The sequence below is a fragment of the Ahaetulla prasina genome, chromosome 2 (genome assembly GCF_028640845.1).
Source record: "Ahaetulla prasina isolate Xishuangbanna chromosome 2, ASM2864084v1, whole genome shotgun sequence".
Classification (NCBI taxonomy): domain Eukaryota; kingdom Metazoa; phylum Chordata; class Lepidosauria; order Squamata; family Colubridae; genus Ahaetulla; species Ahaetulla prasina.
In genome coordinates, this window is record NC_080540.1 from 211,469,669 (window position 1) to 211,493,309 (window position 23,641).

A 23,641-nucleotide genomic window follows, 5' to 3' on the forward strand; every position below is an offset into this window, starting at 1 on the left:
TCTGAGATTGCTTGTTTTCTTGCAGACATTATCCTAACTAAATAACATCATTAGTGCTGATTTTACCAAGAATACGGCAGGGACTAATCTAGAAAATCACCAGGAAATCAACACTAAGATAGAATAGAGTAGAGTAGAGTAGGGTAGGGTAGGGTAGGGTAGCATAGCATAACATAATGTAGCATAGCATAGCATAGCATAGGATCAGACCTGGAAGGGACTTTGGAGATCTTCTAGTCCAGCTCCCTGCTCAAGCAGGAAAATCTATACCATTTTAGATAAATGACTGTCTCTAGACCAGTGGTAGTCAACCTGGTCCCTACCGCCCACTAGTGGGCGTTCCAGCTTTCATGGTGGGTGGTAGGGGTTTTGTCCGATACTGAAGCACTCTCCTTTTTTTTAATTTAATTGGCTTTTTAAAAAAAATTCATAGCATTATTTAAAAACATTTTCATTAGGTTTTCATAAAATTCCCTGTGACAATTTAAATTTCTGAAAATATACTATTTGTATCACCCGCGCATAAGTTTAGTTCACATTACATAAATGAAAATAACTGGCGCTATAGTGCAACCGCAAACAAAAGAGCGTCGTCCCAGAATAGCTCGCGCATCTCCCCCCACACCACCCAGCTGTAACAGACAAGCAGAGCTGGTAGCTGGGCCCCCCCCCCAACCCCAATCCACGATACGTGAGAGGCATGCGCAGATGACGATACACGGCGCATTACTGTGGAACTGGTGGGCGGTTAGAAAATTTTACTATTTACAGAGATACAAAAGTAGGCGGTAGGTATAAAAAGGTTGACATCCCCTGCTCTAGACTCTTCTTAAACACATCCAGTGATGGAGTGCCCACGACTTCTGGAGGCAAGCTGTTCCACTGGTTAATTGTGCTTACTGTTAGGAAGTTTCTCCTTAATTCCAAGTTGCTTCTGTGATCAGTTTCCAACCAATATTTCTTGCCCTGCCCTCTGGTGCTTTGGAGAATAATTTGACCCCCTCTTCTTTGTGGCAGCCCCTCAAATACTGGAATACTGCTATCACGTCACACCTAATTCTTCCTTTCTTTAGACTAGCCAAACCCAAATCCTGCAGCTGTTTTTTCATATGTTTTAGTCTCCAAGCCTAACTTGAAGGTGCACAAGAGAAAAGTGGTGATTAATGGTGGTAGGGGAGGAAACAGTGCTCCGTGATCAGAATTTGCAATGTGTCATGACAATCTCATGTCAATTTCAAAACATTCTGAAATCCTAATGGGACACACCACAACTTACTTGCTTCTTTCTTCTTTCCAGTGACATTGTTGGCTTCACGCAGCTCTCCAGCACCAGTACACCTTACCAGGTTGTGGACTTTTTAAACAAACTCTACACCACTTTTGACGAAATCATAGATAATTATGATGTTTACAAAGTTGAAACTATAGGAGATGCCTGTGAGTTAAATATATATATATATATATAAATAGCCCTGTTTTTCAAACTGTCTTTAGTGCTAAACCTTACTATTAGGTAACAGAAGCCAATAACCTCAGGCAGTGTGTTGTGTCTTGTCCGCTCTCACCGCAGCCGGGGTCTGCTTATCTGCTCCCGAACACGGAGGAATGTATGCCTCCCGGTCCCAGCCCTGGCTCCATGCCCAAGCAGGCTGCAGAGGAGGGAGCATCCCCCGGCCCCAGCCCTGGCTCCATGCCCAGGCAAACGGAGCAGCTAGACCCCTCCCCCTCCTCCACAGCATGTGAGCCTGAGGAAAGTTTACTTCCAACAGCTGATTGGAGTGACCCTCGCATCAGAAGATTGGATAGGCGGAGGCAACAGAAGGAAGGGAGAGGCAGGCCTTAATGAGTGCTGAGTCATGGAGCCACACCCCATGGCCTATATAAAGGATCTGCTTTCTGGCAGTCTCTGAGTCAGGCAAAGTCGAACTTATCTTGCTGAAGTCACTTACTGGTCTCCTGCCTGCTCTGAGGACTTTGCTAGGACTTTGGGCAGAGCTGCAGAGGCAAGCCTTGTTAGATTCGGGCAATAACGAGGCAGGAGACCAGGATAGTGACAACAGCTCTTTACTATATGGTGAACCCAGCAGCCAGTGCTGGAAAAACCTCTCTTTATATACAGTTTAGCCAGAGGCTTCAACCAATCAGCAACGTGCTTTTTTCCCGCCAAAACTTTTAAAGATACATTACACTCCTTCCCTCCCAGAAAACACTTTACCATTATCTACATAAAATTTACATCTTATTTCTCAACGTAATCACGCAAGTAGACTGGGCGTCTCCTGACTCTTTCAGACCTGCGCAATTCATTCTCTGGGAGTGAGTCGAGCTGACCAGAGGGACTGTTTGTTCCTCTCAGCTCCTCCTCTAGGCCATCCGGCCCTGGATTATTTGCAGACTCGTGCCTGCTGTTTTCAGAAGGAACCGGTTGGCGTCGCTGGATCTCCTGGAACTCAGATAAGTCCCGCGTTTGCCCCGGGTTTGAGTCAGATGAGGATTCATTCGTTGGGTAGTCAGGGCCTGTTTCGTCTGTTTCTAAGTTACCGGTTATTCGTTTCCTTATCTGGTCTATGTGGCACTTCCATACCCGGCCATCCTCTATCTCTACTAGGTATGATTTTGGTCCTGTTATCTCTAGGATTTTTCCTGTTACCCAGGTCGGACCCTCGCTGTAGTTGTGTGCCCACACTAGGTCGCCTACTGCCATCCCTCTTGTTTTTCCCTGGACCCCTTTGTAACCGTCTGGTGTGTAGTTTGGGTTTAAACGGTCTAGTGGGCACCTGAGCTTCCGACCCATTAATAGCTCTGCCGGGCTTCTGCCAGTTGTGACACATGCCCTTCTTCAAACTACAGTCCAAAGTAATAATGTTAGAAGTTATTAAGAAAGAGATTGAGGCTTCTGAGAAACACTAAAGCACAACCCAGAAATAATCTGTTTCTTATTTTCTGCTACAAAAGTGCTTTGAAACAACAACAGCCTCCAAAAGTACATACACTGAGTACATATACTGGATATAATATTTCTTAAATTTAATTCCATAATCCTTTATTCTTTCTCTTCCTGCAGATGCCCTGACATTATTAATACCTACTAAAAGCGTAACAGTTGGTATATGATGGTCATGCTTTTTTTTACAATTTAATTTGCCATTTATTTGACTGAAAAATGTCAACCAATTATTACAGAGTATTTAGCAGTGGTGGTGAGAGGCAGTTTGATATAATGGTTGAGGAGGTTAGAAATTGGGAGACTGAGATTTCTAGTCCTAGTTTAGGCGTGAAGCTAGCTGGGTACCTTGCGCCAGCCTCTCAGCCCTATGAAGCAGGCAATGGCAAACTACTTCTGAAATGTTGCTGAGCGGTCCTTGATGCTCTCTGAGATTGCTTGCTCCCTTGCAGACATTATCCTAACTAAATAACATCATTAGCGCTGATGTTACCAAGAATACGGCAGGGACTAATCTAGAAAATCACCAGGAAATCAACACTAAGATAGAATAGAGTAGAGTAGAGTAGAGTAGAGTAATACTAATAATAATAATAATAATAATAATAATAATAATAATAATATTTTAATTTGTATACTGCCCTTCTCCCGAAGGACTCAGGGCGGTGAACAGGCAGATAAAATACAAATACACACAATAATTAAAAACATCCCTTAAAAAACTAATTTAAATGCCCAAATGTTAAAATAACATACTCCCCCATAATATCACAAAACTTTAAAAACCCATCAATAAAAATAAAAATCAGGCTAGTCCAGCCATACGAAATAAATAAGTTTTAAGTTCGCGGCGAAAGGTCCTAAGGTCAGGTAATTGTCGAAGTCCGAGGGAAGTTCGTTCCACAGGGTGGAGCCCCACAGAGAAGGCCCTCCCCTGGGGGCCACCAGTCGACACTGTTTGGCTGGCGGCACCCTGAGAGTCCTCTCTGTGGGGCGTGCGGACGATGGGAGATAGAAGCCGGCAGTAGGCGGTCCCGTAGATAGCCGGTCCTAAGCCATGGGCGCTTTAAAGGTGGTAACCAATACCTTGAGCGCACCGGAAAACAACAGGTAGCCAGTGCAGTCTGCGCAGGATAGGTGTTATGTGGGAGCTCGAACCGCTCCTCAATAACCCGCGCAGCCGCGTTCTGAACTAGCTGAAGTCTCCGGGTGCTCTTCAAGGGAGCCCCATGTAGAGAGCATTGCAGTAGTCCAGGCGAGAGGTAGCGAGCATGAGTGACTGTGCATAAGGCATCCCGGTCCAGGAAGGGCGCAACTGGCGGATCAGGCGAACCTGATAAAATGCTCTCCTGGAGACGGTCGCCAAATGGTCTTCAAGGACAACCGACCATCCAGGAGCACGCCCAAGTTGCGTACCTTCTCCATCGGGGCCAATGATTCACCCCCGACAGACAGCCGCATCTGCAGCTGACTGTACCGAGTGCCGGCATCCACAGCCACTCCGTCTTGGAGGATTAAGTTTGAGCCTGTTCCTCCCCATCCAGACCCGTCGGCTTCCAGACACCGGGACAGCACTTGACAGCTTCACTGGGGTGGCCGGGGTGGAAAAGTACAGCTGAGTATCATCAGCGTACAGTTGGTATCTCACCCCAAAGCCACTGATGATCTCACCCAGCGGCTTCATATAGATGTTGAACAGGAGGGTGAGAGAATCGACCCCGCGGCACCCCACATGAGGCACCTTGAGTCGATCTCTGCCCCCTGTCAACACCGTCTCGTCCGATCAGAGGTAGGAGGAGAACCACCGATAAGCGGTGCCTCCACTCCCAACCCCTCCAACCGGCGCAGCAGGATACCATGGTCGATGGTATCAAAAGCCGCTGAGAGGTCTAATAGGACCAGGGCAGAGGTAACCCCTATCCTGGCCCTCCAGAGATCATCCACCAGTGCGACCAAAGCTGTCTCAGTGCTGTATCCGGGCGGAAGCCGGACTGGAGCAGGTCTAGATAGACAGCTTCATCCAGGTACTGGGGTAGCTGACATGCCACCACACTCTCTACAACCTTCGCCGTGGCGAAGATTGGAGACTGGCGATAGTTCCCTAAAACAGCTGGGTCCAGGAAGGCTTCTTGAGGAGGGTCTCACCACCGCCTCTTTCAAGGCAGCGGGAAAGACCCCTCCTCAGAGAAGCATTTGTAATCCCTGGAGCCAGCCTCGTGTCACCTCCTGAGTAGCCAGTACTAACCAGGAGGCACGGATCCAGTAAACATGTGGTGGCGTTCAGCCTACCCAGCAACCTGTCCATGTCCTCAGTCACAGGATCAAAGTCATCCCAAACCACCTCAACAAGGCGGGCCTCAGAACCCTCGCCTGGATCTACCCAATTTTGATCCAATCCGTCCCGAAGCTGAGCGATTTTGTCGTATAGATAACCGTTAAACTCCTCGGCACGCCCTTGTAGGGGTCCTCCGCCCCTCCTGTTGAAGGAGGCGGGTCACCCAAACAGGGCGGCGGCGGTTATCTGCCGGCGCAATGAGGAGAAGCGTGGGCAACCGCAGCCCTCATTGCCACTAGGTGGGTCCTACTATAGGACCTAACTAGTGTCAGTCAACCTCAGGCGGCTGGATCTCCAGGCACTCTCTGGCGTCTTCTCCGGCGCTTCATCTCCCTCAGCTCCTCGGAGAACCAAGGAGCTGGTTGAGACCAACGCCGGGTCAGAGGCCGCAAAGGCACGACATGGTCCAAAGCTCCAGCCGCGGCCCGTTCCCAGGCCGCAACTAGCTCTTCAGTCGAGTCGTGGGCCAGGTGTTGGAAGCGGCCCAAGCTCCGTCAGGAACCTCTCCGGGTCCATCAGGCGCCTGGGGCGGAACCAGCGCATTGGTTCCGTCTCCCTGCGTGGTGGGTAGCGGTCAGAAAGTCTAGGCGAAGGAGAAAATGATCTGACCATGACAAAGGTTCAACAACTAAATCATTTAAAACCAGATCATTAGACCACTGGCCAGAGATAAAAATCAGGTCTAGGGTAACTCCCCCGACGTGGGTAGGGCCGTCAATTAACTGAATCAGGTCCATGGCCGTCATGGAAGCCATGAACTCCTGAGCTGCCGAGGATGCTACGCGGCTGATGGCAAATTGAAATCCCCATGACCAACAGTCTGGGGTTTCAACTGCCAACCCGGCCAGCAACTCCAACAGCTCAGGCAGGGCTGTAGTCACGCAGCAAGGAGCCAGGTGCGTGATCAACAAGCCCACCTGAGTTCTCGACCCCACTTCACGAAGAGGATTCACACCCAGCTATCTGAGGCACAGTGGTTTCCCACGGCTCGAGACTCTCCTTAATAATAACCGCCACCCCTCCACCCCTACCCTGGGCCCTCGGCTGATGGAATGCTCGGAAGCCTGGTGGGCACATCTCCACTAGGGGGACCCCCCCTTCGGTGCCCAACCAGGTCTCCGTAATGCCCAAAATGTCCGCGGTCCCTTCCTGAATAAGATCTGAAATCAGGGGGGCTTTATTAACCGCGGACCTGTAGAGTAGGGTAGGGTAGGGTAGGGTAGCATAGCATAGCATAGCATAGCATAGCATAGCATAGCATAGCATAGCATAGCATAGCATAGCATAGCATAGCATAGCATAGAATCGGAGCTTACCTTGGAGATCTTCTAGTCCAGCTCCTTGCTCAAGCAGGAAAACCTATACCATTTTAGATAAATGACTGTCTCTAGACCAGTGGTAGTCAACGTGGTCCCTACCGCCCACTAGTGAGCATTCCAGCTTTCATGGTGGGCGGTAGGGGTTTTGTCCGATACTGAAGCACTTTCCTTTTTTTTAATTTAATTGGCTTTTTAAAAAAAAATCATAGCATTATTTAAAAACATTTTCATTAGGTTTTCATAAAATTCCCCATGACAATTTAAATTTCTGAAAATATACTATTTGTATCACCCGCGCATAAGTTTAATTCACGTTACGTAAGTAAAAATAACTGGCGCTATAGTGCAACCGCAAACAAAAGAGCGTCGTCCCAGAATAGCTCGCGCATCTCCCCCCACACCACCCAGCTGTGACAGACAAGCAGAGCTGGTAGCCGGCGGCCCCCCCCCCCTCAAACCCAATCCACGATGCGTGAGAGGCATGCGCAGATGACGATACACGGCACATTACTGTGGAACCGGTGGGCGGTTAGAAAATTTTACTACTTACAGAGATACAAAAGTGGGTGGTAGGTATAAAAAGGTTGACTACCCCTGCTCTAGACTCTTCTTAAACACATCCAGTGATGGAGTGCCCACGATTTCTGGAGGCAAGCTGTTCCACTGGTTAATTGTCCTTACTGTTAGGAAGTTTCTCCTTAATTCCAGGTTGCTTCTCTGATCAGTTTCCAACCATTATTTCTTGCCCTGCCCTCTGGTGCTTTGGAGAATAATTTGACCCCCTCTTCTTTGTGGCAGCCCCTCAAATACTGGAATACTGCTATCACGTCACACCTAATTCTTCCTTTCTTTAGACTAGCCAAACCCAAATCCTGCAGCCGTTTCTTCATATGTTTTAGTCTCCAGGCCTAATTTGAAGGTGCACAAGAGAAAAGTGGTGATTAATGGTGGTAGGGGAGGAAACAGTGCTCCGTGATCAGAATTTGCAATGTGTCATGACAATCTCATGTCAATTTCAAAACATTCTGAAATCCTAATGGGACACATCACAACTTACTTGCTTCTTTCTTCTTTCCAGTGACATTGTTGGCTTCACGCAGCTCTCCAGCACCAGTACACCTTACCAGGTTGTGGACTTTTTAAACAAACTCTACACCACTTTTGACGAAATCATAGATAATTATGATGTTTACAAAGTTGAAACTATAGGAGATGCCTGTGAGTTAAATATATATATATATATATAAATAGCCCTGTTTCTCAAACTGTCTTTAATGCTAAACCTTACTATTAGGTAACAGAAGCCAATAACCTCAGGCAGTGAAATTAAAGGACAGGAAATTGCAACATACTGTATTAATATTATTAACTCATGATACAATAAAATGCAAATGATGATCCATTTAGATTAAAAAAAAGATGATGATTGAAGGAATGTGGATTAATAGTTATTATATGAACAATGGTAAGGTGAATGAGTTGCGGTTTTCAGTTGTTCTCACAGCCATGTGGAAGTTACATTTTCCAATAGAGCATTCTCAGGATGGGTTGCTCCTGCAGAGAATTCAGGGATTTCTTCAGATTATTTTGCCTCTAGGCTTAACTAAAAGCCAGAGGATTTTAGGATTAAGACAGCTGTCATATGGATGGTTTACAGCCATTAAAATGAATGGGTCAATCAATGCTAGGCATGCGAGAATAGATTAAGAGTGACATGCAGAATAATACAAGTCACTAGGAGCAGGACATTGGTGTATGTCATGCAGCTAATGTCTTTCTGTTACGATGAATTGCAATACTCATTTATGTTATGAATGTTATTATGTTATGAATTAACATAAATCCCAGCAATTTAACTGAATCAACTTGAAGTATAACTATGGAGTTAGGCATAGTTATATTTCAAATTGACTCAGTGAAATTGCTGGGATTATGCTAATAAAGACTAACTTAATTACCATTATTATAAACTGGATCCAACTAATGAATGCAAAGAAAGTACTTCGAATGTTTACAATGCATTTCACAAACGGTGCCATCATTCGGGTTCAGATAATGAAAATACACATCAAAACTGGCTTTGCCTTTTACACAGCTTATGGAGCCCTTTTGTCTATTTTTAGATATTTCAGAATTATTTGGGTCATAAAACAGCTTGATATCTGTATTTTAATAAATCATTTTAATGTAATGAGAGATTGGCAGATTTGAGATGTAACTATTTAAAATATTAATACAGCGCAAGATGAGATAGATACATCTAGCGATGCTAGTGCTTTGGTTAAAGAATCTTTGTGTTTGGCTAATTCTATAGGAGGTGAAAACCTCTTAAAAATGGCTGCTGTAATTCAGTAATCTGAAGATTTTGATTTCCTGGTGTGCGCAGTGTTTTGTGTATAAGCATGTGCAAATCTGATATGTTTTTCTGGAGGTTTTATAGGGCAGTATTTTAGGATTATTTTTCAAACTTTAAATACTTAAAAATCTGTCCGTTTCCATTCATGATTTGCCTACTATAATGAATGTTTGATCATGCCAAAATTTGTTATATTTTATATTTATGAATTAATATAGATTCCCCAGGAACTCTTTCTCTTAAATGCAAAGCTCTTCTCAAACAAATAATTACTTCCTATTGTATAAAACTTTCAGAAATAGTTTTTATAAATAAATGCTTTAGTTTTGCTCTTGATTTTGGATAGAGACTATGAGAATGCCATTTAGCGCCGCCTGATGCTCCAGACTGTTGTACGCATTGAGTTTTATTTATATGTATGTGTGAAATTGCAATTGTGATATGAATGTTAATTATAATTTACCCCTTTTATGTACTTACTGTCATTTTCAGATATGGTAGTATCGGGAGTGCCAAGAGAGAATGGCATTCATCATGCCAGTGAAATTGCAAGCATGGCTCTGGAGCTCGTTTTGGTGTGCAAAACGTTTAAGATTCCACACAAGCCTGAGACCCAGCTTAAAATTCGAGCAGGAATCCACTCAGGTATCACTGATCTACAAGGAGAAAGCCTCAGAAATGAAAATAGCTTAATTTTACCACTAAAATTGGGTCACTAATAAAGGAAAATTAAGTCCTGAGTATTAATTGGCTCCACTTTCCAAGATACAGCTTCAGGTCAAAATTCCATCAAAATAATTCCAAAATTACAAGAGGGATGTGCGATTACGCTCCGTAACTTTTCTGCAAAATGCGATATAGCAATGAAAATGGTGCCACACCAATCATCATACATTTATCTTTTTATTGATACCAATAACCTAACTTTTCATTCATTTATTGGTTTTTCATGTAACATTTTTCATCCTTTTTGCATGAAAAACTGATAAACTCTAACATCAGATTGAAGGGATGCGGTGGCTCAGTGGCTAAGATGCTGAACTTGTCAATCAAAAGGTCAGCAGTTCAGCGGTTCAAATCCCTAGTGCCGCATAATGGGTTGAGCTCCTGTTACTTGTCCCAGCTTCTGCCAACCTAGCAGTTCGAAAGCACATAAAAAAATGCAAGTAGAAAAATGGGGACAACCTTTGGTGGGAAGGTAAAAGTGTTCCGTGAGCCTTTGGCGTTTAGTCATGCTGGCCACATGAACATGGAGATGTCTTCGGACAGCGCTGGCTCTTCGGCTTTGAAACGAAGATGAGCACCGCCCCCTAGAGTCGGGAACAACTAGCACATATGTGCAAAGGGAACCTTTATCTTTATCAGATTAAACAACAAGGTTCCATCTTTATTCGGTATCTAAAGGCACTTTTTGGCTTTTCTCTTGTAAACTGCAGTAGGATCATCCCTGGGGAGAGTCGAGCAGTAATCAGCAATCATCAACGGACTCCTTTTCCTTTAGTATCTTTTTTTCCATGCTGCGATATCCTGGTGGAATTTCTCCCCATACTCATCACTCACTGCCTCACAGTTCAAAGGGAAATAGTCTAAATGCTAGTGTAAGAAGTGAATTTTCAGTGACATTCTGAACCAAGTGCTTTATAGGACCCAAGCAAATTTTCCACGTGTTTTCCATAGTTATCTGCCTTGCTGTTCTCAAAGTGAAGATAAATTTATACACTTCCATGTGGTACCGTTTTCACTGTTCTACCGTACTTTGTCGAGAAGTTACGAGGCATCTTGATCATTAGACACCCTCCCTCCCTTGTAGGCAAATATACTCGCCTGTGTATAAATCCTTATTGTGAATTATCTTGAAAACTTTAGCCAACCAGCACCTTGATCACCTGTTTTCTAATTCATCTAATCAAAACATGTAAAATTAACACATTTTATCACAGAGATTAATCATTTCCCAAAATTTGTAGACCAGCGCATTAGGCTGTTCACCTTCATGACCAATGCTGGTAATGAATGTTGGATTAGGGAAATAGGGGTACTGGAAGTACTAGCCATGTCACTTATCTAGTGACAAAATGGCAGCAGATTGGTTTCATTCATTCATAATAGGGAAGAAGTGGTAATGGGAACTAGTAGTATAATCCTTGGAATTGGCACAAAGTCATTAATAGGAAGTAAATGATCATGTTTCACATTCTTAAAATGTTTTAGTCTAGCATTTGACCTGGTCATTGAATTGCCCTCACTTGGCTCGCACTGATGAATAGTTTCAGTAACTCTGGTGCTTAAATTTAGACTACTTGTAACCAACCAATTTATATGACTACAAGCAACTTCTCAGATTGCATTCCGAATTATTGCACTAATGGGGTACCATCGATCTTTTCTTTCCAAGTGCAGCTGTATCAGCTAAGCATCTGCTTTCTTCTTAGAATGATGTCATTCTGGTCATCGCTTGTTATCCTTCTCTCTTCACCATCTTGCTCCCTGTTCTTTAGTTCTCTCTGATGCAATTACTCCTCATATAGGTAGCCTACATGCCTAGTTTTTCCATTGTGATAAACTATAATGGAGGCGCAAGAGCTAAAGGAATCTTTCTACTTGTCTTCTTTAGGTCCAGTTGTGGCAGGAATTGTTGGAACCAAAATGCCACGGTATTGTCTATTTGGGGACACAGTCAATACAGCCTCCAGGATGGAATCTACCAGTGAAGGTGAAGTGCAGTATTTAACAGTACAATCAAGCAGTGAGCTATGAGTTGGTGCCACTTCAAATTTCTTTCCTGATTTCGTATGGCAGAGTGGATATTTTTCAGGTCTTTTTGGCTAAGGAATTGTGGGTGGCAGGGCACAGAGGATGAGATTTTCCTATATGGTGCCTGCCTCCTTGAACATTATCCCTCAGAGTTTAGGTTGGCCCTAATCCTGCTGGTCTTCAGTATGGCCTTAGAGACTTGGCCCTGGTTCTGGTTTTGTGTGTTTTCTCCTGGCTACGTGGATGATAGTTAATGATCTTGGTTGCTGTGTTTTTCATTTTAAAATTTTATTATTGTCTACTTCCCTGAGTCACTGCCGAGATGGGTGGCTATATAAGTTGGTTTTTATTCATTGCACAGTCAGCCAGATGTTCAGACTGGATTTGGCATTTTTGTCCACCTATTGAGGCATTCCCAAGGACCTGGAATAGGCAGATGTGGATGTTCGATGGTTTTAGAGGCATCATTGCAGGATATAAATTGTTCCTTTTGCAATTGACTGATGGTGAATTTATCAATGCCTTTGGTATTCAAGTGGTGCGCCAGTTGTTTTGGGACTGCATCCAAGGCATCTATTTGTTTTGGTACTAACTCTGCTTTTTTTTGCCACAGTCGTTCTATTTCTATTTGCAAGTCTTTGTATTTTATATTTTGTCCAGTTTTTTCTCTTCTTTTTGTCTGTCTCCAGGTACTGCCAAAGATAAACAAAAGACTTGTTTGTCTTTCTTATCTACAATTGTTAAATCTGGGTTGTTATGTGACAGGTGTCTGTCAGTTTGAATTCTAAAGTCCCAAACTAACACTTTAGCTTCTTCATTTTCTATGACTTTCTCTATTTTATGGTCCCACCAGTTCTTACTTCCAGTCAAATGGTGTTTTTTGCAGATCTTCCAATTCACCATTGTTGCTGGTTTGCCATGGTGCTCTTTGCAGTCTGCGTGATCTTGTGATTAAAGTATTATTATTGTTTGATTAATTTAGATATAGAGTTATATAGAGAGATATAGAATTGTTTGAAAAATTGTTGTACCTTTCTCTAACAAAGTACAGGATGTCCTCAATTTATAACCACATTTAGGACAATTTCGGCTATACATTATTGCGGTTGTAAGTCAATGCACTCTTGTGATTGGACCTGATTTTTTGACTGTTTTTATGGCAATCATTAAGTGAATCATATGGTCAAAAAACTGAATCATGCAGTCATTAAGTGAATCACGTGGTCATAAGACTGAATCACATGGTTGTTTGCAAGAAATGAGCAAAAAATAAAATGCTGGAAACCTGCAAATTATGTCATAAATCAATCACATGGCTGCAGGATGCTGCAACTGGTCATAAATGCAAGCTGGATGTTAAGTCCCACAAATAAAATCGTGCAACTGGGAGGCCCAGTGCAACATTTTACAATGACTTTATGCTTTATGAGCAGTAAAACAGCTTTTCTGAGGCTGCCATAACTTGAATGCTTGTTAAACAACTAGTAATAAATCAAGTGCTACCTGCAAGGCTGTGCCATCCTAAAGTGTCATAAGAAAACTACAAATATGGCTAAGAAAGCCATTGAAACCAGTCATAAATCCCTGTCTTAGATCAGAGATGGGGAACTGTTAAGTTCTGGAAGTAACGAGGCTGGAGACCAGGGTAGTGACAACAGCTCTTTAATATAGGGTGAACCCAGCAACAGGCTGGGGGAAAAACCTCTCCTTTTATACAGTTCTGCTGGAGGCTTCGTCCAATCAGCAACGTGCTGATTTCCCGCTCAAATATTTAAAGGTACAAACATGAATACATAACACTCCTCCCCTCCCAGAAAACACTTTGCCTCTATTTACATTTTATTTACATGTTATTTTTCGACGTAGTCACGCAAATAACCTGGGCGTCTCCTAGTTCTTTCAGACCTGCGCGGTTCAGTTCTGGGTGGTGTTTTGAGCTGTTCGGAGGGTCTATTTTCTCCTCCCAGCTCTTTCTCTAGGCCAGGGGTGTCCAAACTTTTTTGAGTGAGGGCCAAATACAGAAAAATAAGCAAAGGCCCGGGCCACGGGGGGGGGGGGGAATGGGCGTGGCTTATTTTGGGGTGTGGCTTGGTGGTCATGTGACTGGTGGGCGTGGCTAACTGCTCATGTGACTGAGTGGATGTGGCTATGGGCATAGAAACTACTCAGAGGGCTAAAAAAAGTAATTTTTCACCAGTCCTCACACTTATGACCATCCTCACATTTATGCCCATTGCAGCATTTTTTTTTTTTTTTTATAAAAAGTTTTATTTTTACAATCATATCAAATAATTCATCCAATGTACAGTTATATACAATTAGTCGGGCTTGCCCAGTCACCACCACCCTTTTTAACACTCTTCCCTCTTCTACCTTCTTTTACTTTCCAAACCTTCCTCTCCTTCTCTTATCTACATCCACTCCTCCTCCACCCTACACCTTCCTTCTCCTCTACTATCCCTCTTCCTTCCTCTTCTCCTCTTTCCTACCTCCTACTCTCTCTTTTCTCCTCCCCACCGTTCTAAAATGGTAACTATGCAGACCCGACCCTACATTAATTATATTTCTTCAATAATCCCTGTACATTAACCATCACTCCATCTCTACCAAACCCCCCAATTCCCTCCCCCCCACCCCCACCCGACTTCCCAGAACAAAATGCAGGGTATCAAAACTAACAATCATAATCCAAAATAATTCCTAAATTATAATCTTTAGTCACACCACACTTAGTCACACTCTCAATTCCCTCTCCTTCAAAAATATATCTAATACAAAATATTTCCTAAATTTACTCATATGCTATTCGATATTTTTTTATCTGATACTTATTTTAAATATAATCAATCCACATTTTCCATTCTAAAATATATTTTTCTAGTATATAGTCTTTCAAGTAAGTGGAGATTTTTGTCATCTCTGCCAGATTTGATACTTTGAGTGTCCATTTGTTGTTTTGTTTTGTCCATTCTTCGATTGTAGGCATTTTAACAACCATATCACTCATTTCACAACTGCTTCACAACTGGACAACAAACAGTATATAAGCCTAGTAAATTCATGTGTGGCCCGGCCACACAAGAAAATAACATATTGACACATGATTACTGTGTGTATTTCTAACTCGCCTATAATGTGAAGAACATTGCTCTCAGTGGGAGCAGTGATGCTGTCCTTTGGATTGAAGGATGGCTGGGATGTCAGGAGAAAGTTTGGTGGTTGAGACACGAAGGACTTCACAGAGATGGCTATCAGTCATTCTGGATCTCAGTCTGCTTTTGTTCTGATTTAACAGAGAAAATGTTTGTTCACATATGTATGTTGAGCCGAACAGGCTCATCATTCTTTGCATGGCGTCTCATCAGAGGAAACTTGGCATGATCCAAATTCTGATAGAAGTCAGGAGGAGAGAAGCTGATGTTGACTCTTCAGAGAATCATCACATTGCATTTCAATCAGTTCTAACTGCAGACTCTCCTCCACTTCTTCTGCATCCACCAGGAAGGGGTCGAGAACAGCTTGATTTGTTTTCAATGACAGAAAAATCTTGAAAACGCTGGTTGAATTCTGTCACGAGAGATGTAATTATAGAAACATATTTCTCCTTTTTAGCAGAAAGGTCTGCCTTTGGAAAAGCAGACTTGATTTCAGACAGCGAGGGAAGTGTACAGCATTAAAGCTTCGTAGTTGTGTCTCAAACAGGCGGAGCTTTACACAGAAGGCTTTCATGTGCGCATACAGGTGTGATACCAGCTGTTCTTTGCCTTGTAGGTTCTTGTTCAGTGTATTCAGATGATGAGTAAGATCAACTAAAATGCCAGGTCTGCCAGCCACAGAGGGTCACTCAGTTCATGAAGAGGTCGGTCCTTCTCTTTCAAAAAATTGTCGATTTCTGATCTCAGCGAATAAAACCGCTGCAGAACAGAGCCACGGCTGAGCCAGCGCACATCAGAGTGGTAGAGTACATCCCCGTATTCAGCATCCATGTCAGATAAGAAAGCTTGAAATTCCCTGTGGTACAGTCCTCTAGCTCGAATTATGTTGACAGTTTTTACAACAGTGTTCATCACATCGCCCAGCTGCACAGTCTTGGCACACAGTGCTTCTTGGTGGATTATACAGTGCATCCTAACAGCCTCACCTCCCCTCTTTTACCTTGACGCACACCATGGATGCCATTCCTTTGCGCTCACCCGTCATGGCCGGAGCTCCATCCGTTGTTACTCCACAGAGCTTGTCCCATTTAAGCCCCATCTTTTCAATTGCCTCTGACACAGCGTCAAAAATATTTCCACCTGTCGTTGTGCCTTTTAGGCTCATCATATCAAGCAGCTCCTCCGTACAGCAAAAATTATCATTGACTCCCATAAAAAATTAAAAGCTGTGCGGTGTCTGTATGCCTGTGCTCTCATCGCATGCTATCGAGTAAAATCAAAAGCACAAGCTTTCTCTCAGCTGAAGTTTCAGGTTAGCTGACAAGTCCTCGATTCTCCGCACCACTGTATTTCTGGATAAGGTCACGTTGTTGAAATCCTGCACTTTTTCCGGCACATTACTTCTGTGACTTTGATGAGGCACTGCTTTATGAAATCACCGTCTGAGAACGGTTTGCCATGCTGGGCAATAAGTTTTATGACTTCATAGCTTGCTGCTGTGGCGTTTTCCTGTATTTTGTTAGCACGAAATAAAACTGTTGTTGAGCTTGCAGGCTAGCTGCCATTTGCTTGAATTTCTGTGCTCGTTTGGCACCTGTGTACGATGCGTAGCTCTGATGCTTGGTCTCATAGTGCCGATGGACATTATACTCTTTCATCACGGCAACATCTTCATTGCAAATCAAACAGACACACTTTCCGTTGATTTCTTTAAAGAAATATTCATTTTCCCACCGTGTTTGAAATCTTCTACACTCACTTGCTATCTTGCGTTTCTTGGTGCTGCCATTTCTGGTGACTCGTGGTAAATAGACTATATCAGAGGCCTGAAAACCTGGGACATTACAATACAGATGGATACAGTCAGTCTACTAAAAAGCAACAATATGTGGATATCATCTTCAATTAAGGGGGGAAAATGTTTCATATTCATTCATCTTGGCCAGGGGTGCCCAAACTTGTCCTTAAGACTTGTGGACTTCAACTCCCAGAGTCCTCAGCCAGCAAAGCTGGCTGAGGAACTCTGGGAACTGAAGTCCACAAGTCTCAAAGAGACCAAGTTTGGACACCCTGTTCTAGACTCTCGATCATCCCTGTTGCTTCTCTCAAATGTATCTAAATTGGTCTCAATCCATATTTGTGGTACTCAAAATTGGACCCTGTACTGAAAGTAAAGAATGATTAATGCAGAAAAAAGACCTATTTCTGATAATGCAAGATAAAATACATTTGCATTATTTATATCGCAGCCATTATTTATTGAATTTATATGCCTTCCATCTCTGTGATAATGCAACTCTGGGCATCATGTTATATGGCTGAGTCACATTCAGTTTGTAGTAACATAACAACATGCAATTCAATTTTCTTGATGAGTACCATTGATAGCTGGGGAATTCTGGGAGCTGAAGTCCACCTACTTTAAAGTTACCGAGTTTGTGTGTCCAATCACACCTGGCCAATAAAGAATTCAATTCAATTCAATTCAATTCTATTCTATTCTATTCTAATTCTATTTGTTTTTAATACCCCCAAAAATCCTTCTTTCTGTGGGGGGGGGGGGGGGGGGGTGCTGACTTTATACAGAATCTGTATAAAGGGGGGAAAAAACCCAATACCTCTGAGCATCTGTCGAGTAACCTGCGGACTCCCAGGGTATGAGCTTCACTCTTTGGGGTCTGGTGTTCTCCCCAGGAATTTCCACCCAGAAGCATCCAAAAGAAAGAAGTTTATCCAAAATTAAGATACCCCTCGGGGTGTCCCTAGTCCGCTATTCCTTTTCAAGATAATTGCAATTCTCCCATCGAGGCCCACCTGGATACTTTTGTTTTCTCTCCAGACCGGGAGAAGGAAGAGGTACAGGAGAGGATGCTTATGGCTCCTGCAGGATCAGCCTGAGGATTTAGGGTGAAAAGTGGTGGCTGCAGGCGCCGCCGAGTGGTTTGTCTTGGCAAGAGGCGGCGGCGGCGGCGGCTCCAGTATCGGAGGGTAGCCAGAAACCGCACAGCGCCATAGCAAACTGGATCCTTCCTTCCCCGGGACACAAGGAGGGAGGAGGCAAGACTGGCGGATCCGCTCCGCCGTCGGTCAAGCTGCGTCAAGGGCTGGGGTAGCCTGGAGTGCGGTAAAAGCAAGAGGAGGAGGAAGAAGAGGAAGCGCCGGGAAGGGAGGCAGAGCCCGCAGTCTCCGGGCCGGAGGAGTCGGGCCTTGGTTGCTGCCAGAGGAGAGCAGGTGGGGCAGCCGGAAGAGAGCAGCAAGGCGCGATCAGCCCCCAGGCTGGCGATTCGAGCCCTGCAGATTGGAAGAAGCGTGCCGGGGGGAAAAGAGGGTTTCTTTGAAACTGGAGAAAACCCGGAAGATACTCGGCGGATCCTTCCCCGGCAGACTCCTGGTTCCCGCTTCTGCAGAAGCCAGAAAATCCGCTTGCCCAGGTTTTCAAACCCTGGAAAGACTTTGGCTCGGATTTGGGTTTTGCATTTCTTATTCCTGAGATTTCTTCTTGCGCCGCCTAGCAGTCCGCTCATTTCCACCCACCTTAGAAATGAGCGCGCTCCTTTTCCCCTGTCTAGACGGCAGGCGCTGTTAACCCTCCGAGCTTTTAACTCGGGATTTGTGAATTTACTTCAGTGCAACCAAGGCGTGGATTGATGTGTCCAGTTCGTGCAACACGCCCAGCAGGATTTTTCCCCGAATTGCATATTGGTTTGATCAATGCATTCCTTTGATTTAAAATTCCACCCAAGCCTCCAATTTTACACGGATTAAAAGACTGTCGGGTCTCTCCTTTTGGTGACGCCATTGCTTTGCTTGCTGCCTCTTCGCGCTTGCTGCCGCCTCCCCTCCCTTCGTTATTCCCACCGAGGAAGGCAGAGCTGCTGGGCCGGGCACGGCCAGCAGCCTCTTCGCGCTGCCGCCTCCCCTCCCTTCGTTATTCCCACCGAGGAAGGCGAGACAGAGCTGTTGGGCCGGGCACGCCAGCAGCCTCTTTCGCTTGCTGCCGCCCCCTCCCTTCGTTATTCCCACCCGAGGAAGGCGAGGACAGAACCCTCCTCACCTGTTTCTCGATGGCGGCCCGAGGTAGAACTGCTGCGTCGCTGGACCTCCGGGACCTCAGCTAAGTCTTGCGCCTCCCGGGTCATGGTCAGCTGTGGGTTCAAATAAGGAGGGTCATAATTGTTTCCTGTGGCTTGGTTTGTTCAGTTATTCGTTTCCTTATCTGATCTATGTGGCGCCTCCATACTCGGTTGTCTTGTAATTCGACCAAGTATGACTTTGGGCGGTTGCTTTTATTATTTGTCCTGCGAGCCAACTTGGGCCGTCCCCATAGTTGCGGGCCCACACCGGTCGCCTATGCCCAATTCCCTTGTTTTGTCTATTTCCCCTTGTAACCCTCTGGTGTGTAATGGGGACTCAAGCGGTCAAGTGGGCACGGGTTTCCGTCCCATCAATAGTTCGGCTGGGCTTCTGCCTGTGGCAGTGCTTGGGGTTCTGTGCTGAGCGGCCAGAAAGAAGTCTATCTTTGTTTGCCAGTCACCTGGCTTGAGCCTGGACAATGCCTCCTTAGCGCTCCGGACGGAGCGCTCTGCAAGGCCATTCGACGAGGGTGGAAAGGCGCAGAGAGGGCATGTCGGATGCCCTCCTCTGCCAGTATTCTTCAAACTGGGCTGCCGTGAATTGCGGCCCGTTGTCGGACACCAGAGTGTCAGGCAACCCGTGGGTTGCGAATAGGTGGCGCAGGGCTGCGATTACTGCCTCGGCCGTGGTGGATTTCATGAGTATGATCTCCAACCATTTGAGAATGCATCGACAACCACTAGGAAAGTTTGGCCATGGAAAGGGCCAGCAAAATCAATGTGGATTCTTGACCAGGGCCCTTGGGGTTTTCCCATTCCTGACTGGGGCCGTTGGGGTAGGGGTCTGGACTCTTGGCAAGCCTGGCATTTCCCTACCCTCTCAGCAATCTCTGAGTCCATGAGTGGCCACCACACATAGCTTCTGCTAGCCCCTTCATCCTTACGATCCTGGGTGGCCCTCGTGGAGAGGTCCAATACCTTTCCCTTAATTTATCAGGGATTACCACGATCACCCCATAACAGGCACCCCTTGAGCCGAGAGCTCATCCGTTTTTTAACAAATTCCTTAAACCTTTAAGCGCAGCGGCCACCCTCTTGTACCCAACCGGTACAGTCCTTAACATAATGTCGGTATGATGCCGAGCCACTTCCTTAGATGTGACTGGGCCAGAGTCAAGAGTCAATAAGCAGGATGGGCGTCCCGGGTGGGGTCTTGATGGCCCCTGGTAGTGGGCATCTGTAAGCGTCTGCATGCCCCACTTCTTTTCCTGGTCGATGCTGCAGCTTGTAAGAATAAGCGGCTAAGAAAATAGTCCATCGGGTCAAGCGTGGCGAAAGTGCCACAGGCGTTGGTGATCGCCAGCCAGTATCCCTAGTAGCGGTCTGTGGTCAGTCACGATTTCAAAATCCGCCCAAAAACATATTCGTGGAATTTTTTTACCCTGACACAATGGCTAGTGCTTCTTTGTCTAATTGGCTGTAGTTCCTCTCTGGGAGGACATCGTTCTAGAGTAAAAGCTATAGGGGCTTCTGTGCCGTTTGGAAGTCTATGGCTGAGTACAGCCCCACCCGTAAGGGGAGGCATCCATAAACCAGCACTAGGGGCAATGAGTTATGATATTGGATGAGCAGGCTATCACTTGAGAGCAGGTTTTTACTGCTTCAAAGCCCTATTTTCCGACTTTCCCCAAGACCAAACAGTATTTTTCCTAAGAGCCTATGCAGCGGTTCCAGCAGCAGTCGCTTTGTTTTTTAAAAGACCGCGTAAAAATTCACTAGCCCCAGGAATGCCTGTAGCTCTGCTTTGTTTTTGGCGCTGGAGCCTTTCTAATTGCCTTGACCTTGCTCTCAGTGGGGTGAATTCCTTTCTTGTCTATCCGGTAGCCCAAGAATTCGAGATTCGACCCCTATCTGGCATTTGTTTACCTTGACTTTTAATCCGGCTGTCCGGAAAATGCCCAGAACCTTTCTTAACGCTCCCCAATTCCTCTACGTTTTCCCTGAAATCAGGACATCATCAGTAGGGAACTACCCTGGGAGCCCTTGCAGAAGTCGTTCCATTAGGTTTTGGAACAGCCCTGGTGCCACACTCACCCCAAATTGCAATCGGTGCACTTGAAGCCCCCTGTGCGTTACAATCGTTTGGGCTTGCTGTGCGGGCGTCTACGGGCAGTTGTTGGTAGGCTTGAGCCAAGTCTAACTTTGCAAAGACTTGCCCTTGCCCCAAAGAGTGCAATAAGTGTTGCACCACGGAACCGGGTGGCGCTTTTCTGTAAGGCTTTGTTAAGCGTTGCCTTGTAGTCAGCGCAAATTCTAATTGACCCGTCCGGTTTTATTGGGGTGGCGATTGGCGTCTCCCACTTTGCGTGGTCGGCTGGCACCAAAATCCCCTGGTTTATGAGCTTATCTAGCTCCTTGACAATTTTGGTTTTAGGGCAAAGGACTCTCCTCGCCTTAAGCCTAGTGGGCGCTACCTGGGGGTCTAAGTTGAAGGAAATAGGGGTCCCCTTGTACTTGCCCAGGCAGTCCTTGAAGACATGTTCGAACTCGTTAAAGAGAATGTCTTTCAGGTTACAGTCGCTTCTGTAGATGCCAGTCACTCCCATGCCCAGGGCACGAAACCAGTCTAGTCCCAACAGACTGGGCAGGGTCCCTTCGGCGATCGTGATGGGCAGGGTCTTCTTGTGTGGACCGTACTCGACTCGGACGGAGGTGGTCCCTCGAACAGGGATGCGATTCCTTGGTAGTCGTGGACTCGTGGCCGTTGTGCTTGCAGGTGGCGCTTGCGACTGACGGCAGTGACTTCGCCAAAGTGTCCCAGGACATGATGGTGATCGCTGATCCGTGTCTACTTCGAGCCGGCACCGTACTCCCTCTATTTTGGTTTGGTGAAGATCTTCTTCTCCACTGGTCGAGGCGCGCCTATGACCACAGTTGTTTGGTTGAATCCGCCTTTTTGTTTGAGCCAATCGCGGGTCGCCTTGCCGATTCCGCTCTGATTGGCCGATTTGAATTCGGCGGGAAGGTTGGGCGCTCGACAAACTTGAGCTAGGTGCCCTTTCTTCCCACACCGACATGTCGCGTCCTTAAACTTGCAGCGTTGGCGCTGGTGTTGACCACCGCAGCTTCCGCATTCGTCTCTGTCCCCTTTGTCGCGTTTCTCGGTTCGGCAGACCCTTTCCTCATCTTCACCGTCGGATTCGGTCTGAACCTCCTCCTGGTGCACTGGGGTTGGCTTCACGCTCGCCTTTGGTGGGACAGGCTTTTGCAGTGTCTCCGCCACTTGGGTGGACATTTCATGTGCTCTGGCTTCGTCCAGAGCGGTGGCCAGCGTTAGGTTGCTCTTTGCTAGCAGCCGCCGCCGCAAACGGATGTCTCTGACCCCTCGGATGAGTTGCTCGAGGAGCACCTCGTCTAGGTCGCGGTATCCGCAGTCCTTGGTCGCTATCCTTAGGGCGGCCATGTAGTCACCGATGGATTCGCCCTCCATCTGCCTTCGCTCTCCAATTCAAACCGCCGCGTATTTGGACGGCGTTGGTGCAGTGATTTTTAGTAAAGTCTGTAGAGTTGGCCACGACACCGATTGTAACGGCGTTGGCTCTGCCAGGGCTTCCGCGATGTCAATAACCTCAGGACCACAGTGGCTTAAGAAATAAGCCCTTTTTCGGTTATCTGGAACTCCTTGCAGTTCGTTGGCTTCTAGAAAGCTTTCGAAACGGGTCATATACGTTCCCCATTTCTCTTTAGCCGGGTCAAACGGTGCGGGCGGAGTGTAACTGGCCATCTCCGCTTTTCTGCCCTGTGTTTGCTGGGTTCGGGTCTATCGTGCTTCAGCTCGGTTCTGGTTCTCCTTAGCCTCGAGATCCCACCTTCGTCGCCAGTGTTAAGTTCTGGAAATAACGAGGCTGGAGACCAGGGTAGTGACAACAGCTCTTTAATATAGGGTGAACCCAGCAACAGGCTGGGGGAAAAACCTCTCCTTTTATACAGTTCTGCTGGAGGCTTCGTCCAATCAGCAACGTGCTGATTTCCCGCTCAAATATTTAAAGGTACAAACATGAATACATAACAGGAACTGTAGCCCTTTTATGCAGCGGTGAAATCTGAACCGGTTTACTACCGGTTTGCTGGCTGCGCATGCGCACTGAGCATGCGCATGCACAGTACTCACCACACACTTGTGTGTGGCCTCTTGTGGCTCAACAGGCTAATGCAGTCTGTTATTAACACAGCTGCCTGCAATTACAATTACTGCAGGCTCCAGTCCCACCAGGCCCAAGGTTGACTCAGCCTTCCATCCTTTATACGGTAGGTAAAATGAGGACCCAGATTGTTGGGGGCAATAAGTTGACTTTGCATATAAATATACAAATAGAATGAAGACTATTGCTAACATTGTGTAAGCCGCCCTGAGTCTTCGGAGAAGGGCAGGATATAAATGCAAATAAAAACAAACAAACGCACCAAATGCAAGGTGCATATGCACACAGTGCATGCCAAAAGGAGGCATGGGGTAAGTAGAACAACACGCATGGGGGGGGGGTGATCAGCTGTGGCACGCAATCTTTTTTTTTTACTTTTAAAAGCATTTTTTTACAATCTATTCAGCTGTAAAAATGCTTTTAAAAGAAAAAAAAGGCTCTGCTGATAAGGCAACTTATACCTTTTAAAAGCATTTGTTAAATAACCTATTCAGCTGAATAGG

At 45.7% G+C, this 23,641-nt stretch overlaps 1 protein-coding gene across 1 annotated transcript in view; it reads left to right on the plus strand.

Annotated features, from left to right (window-relative positions):
- Positions 1 to 23,641, plus strand: part of LOC131190683 (atrial natriuretic peptide receptor 2-like) — an 85,038-nt gene that overhangs the window by 52,758 nt on the left and 8,639 nt on the right. The window contains exons 19-21 of the mRNA XM_058168042.1: positions 1,298 to 1,437; positions 9,447 to 9,599; positions 11,569 to 11,667. Of these exons, the coding sequence (XP_058024025.1) occupies positions 1,298 to 1,437; positions 9,447 to 9,599; positions 11,569 to 11,667 (392 nt within the window). The remainder of the gene's footprint in view (positions 1 to 1,297; positions 1,438 to 9,446; positions 9,600 to 11,568; positions 11,668 to 23,641) is intronic.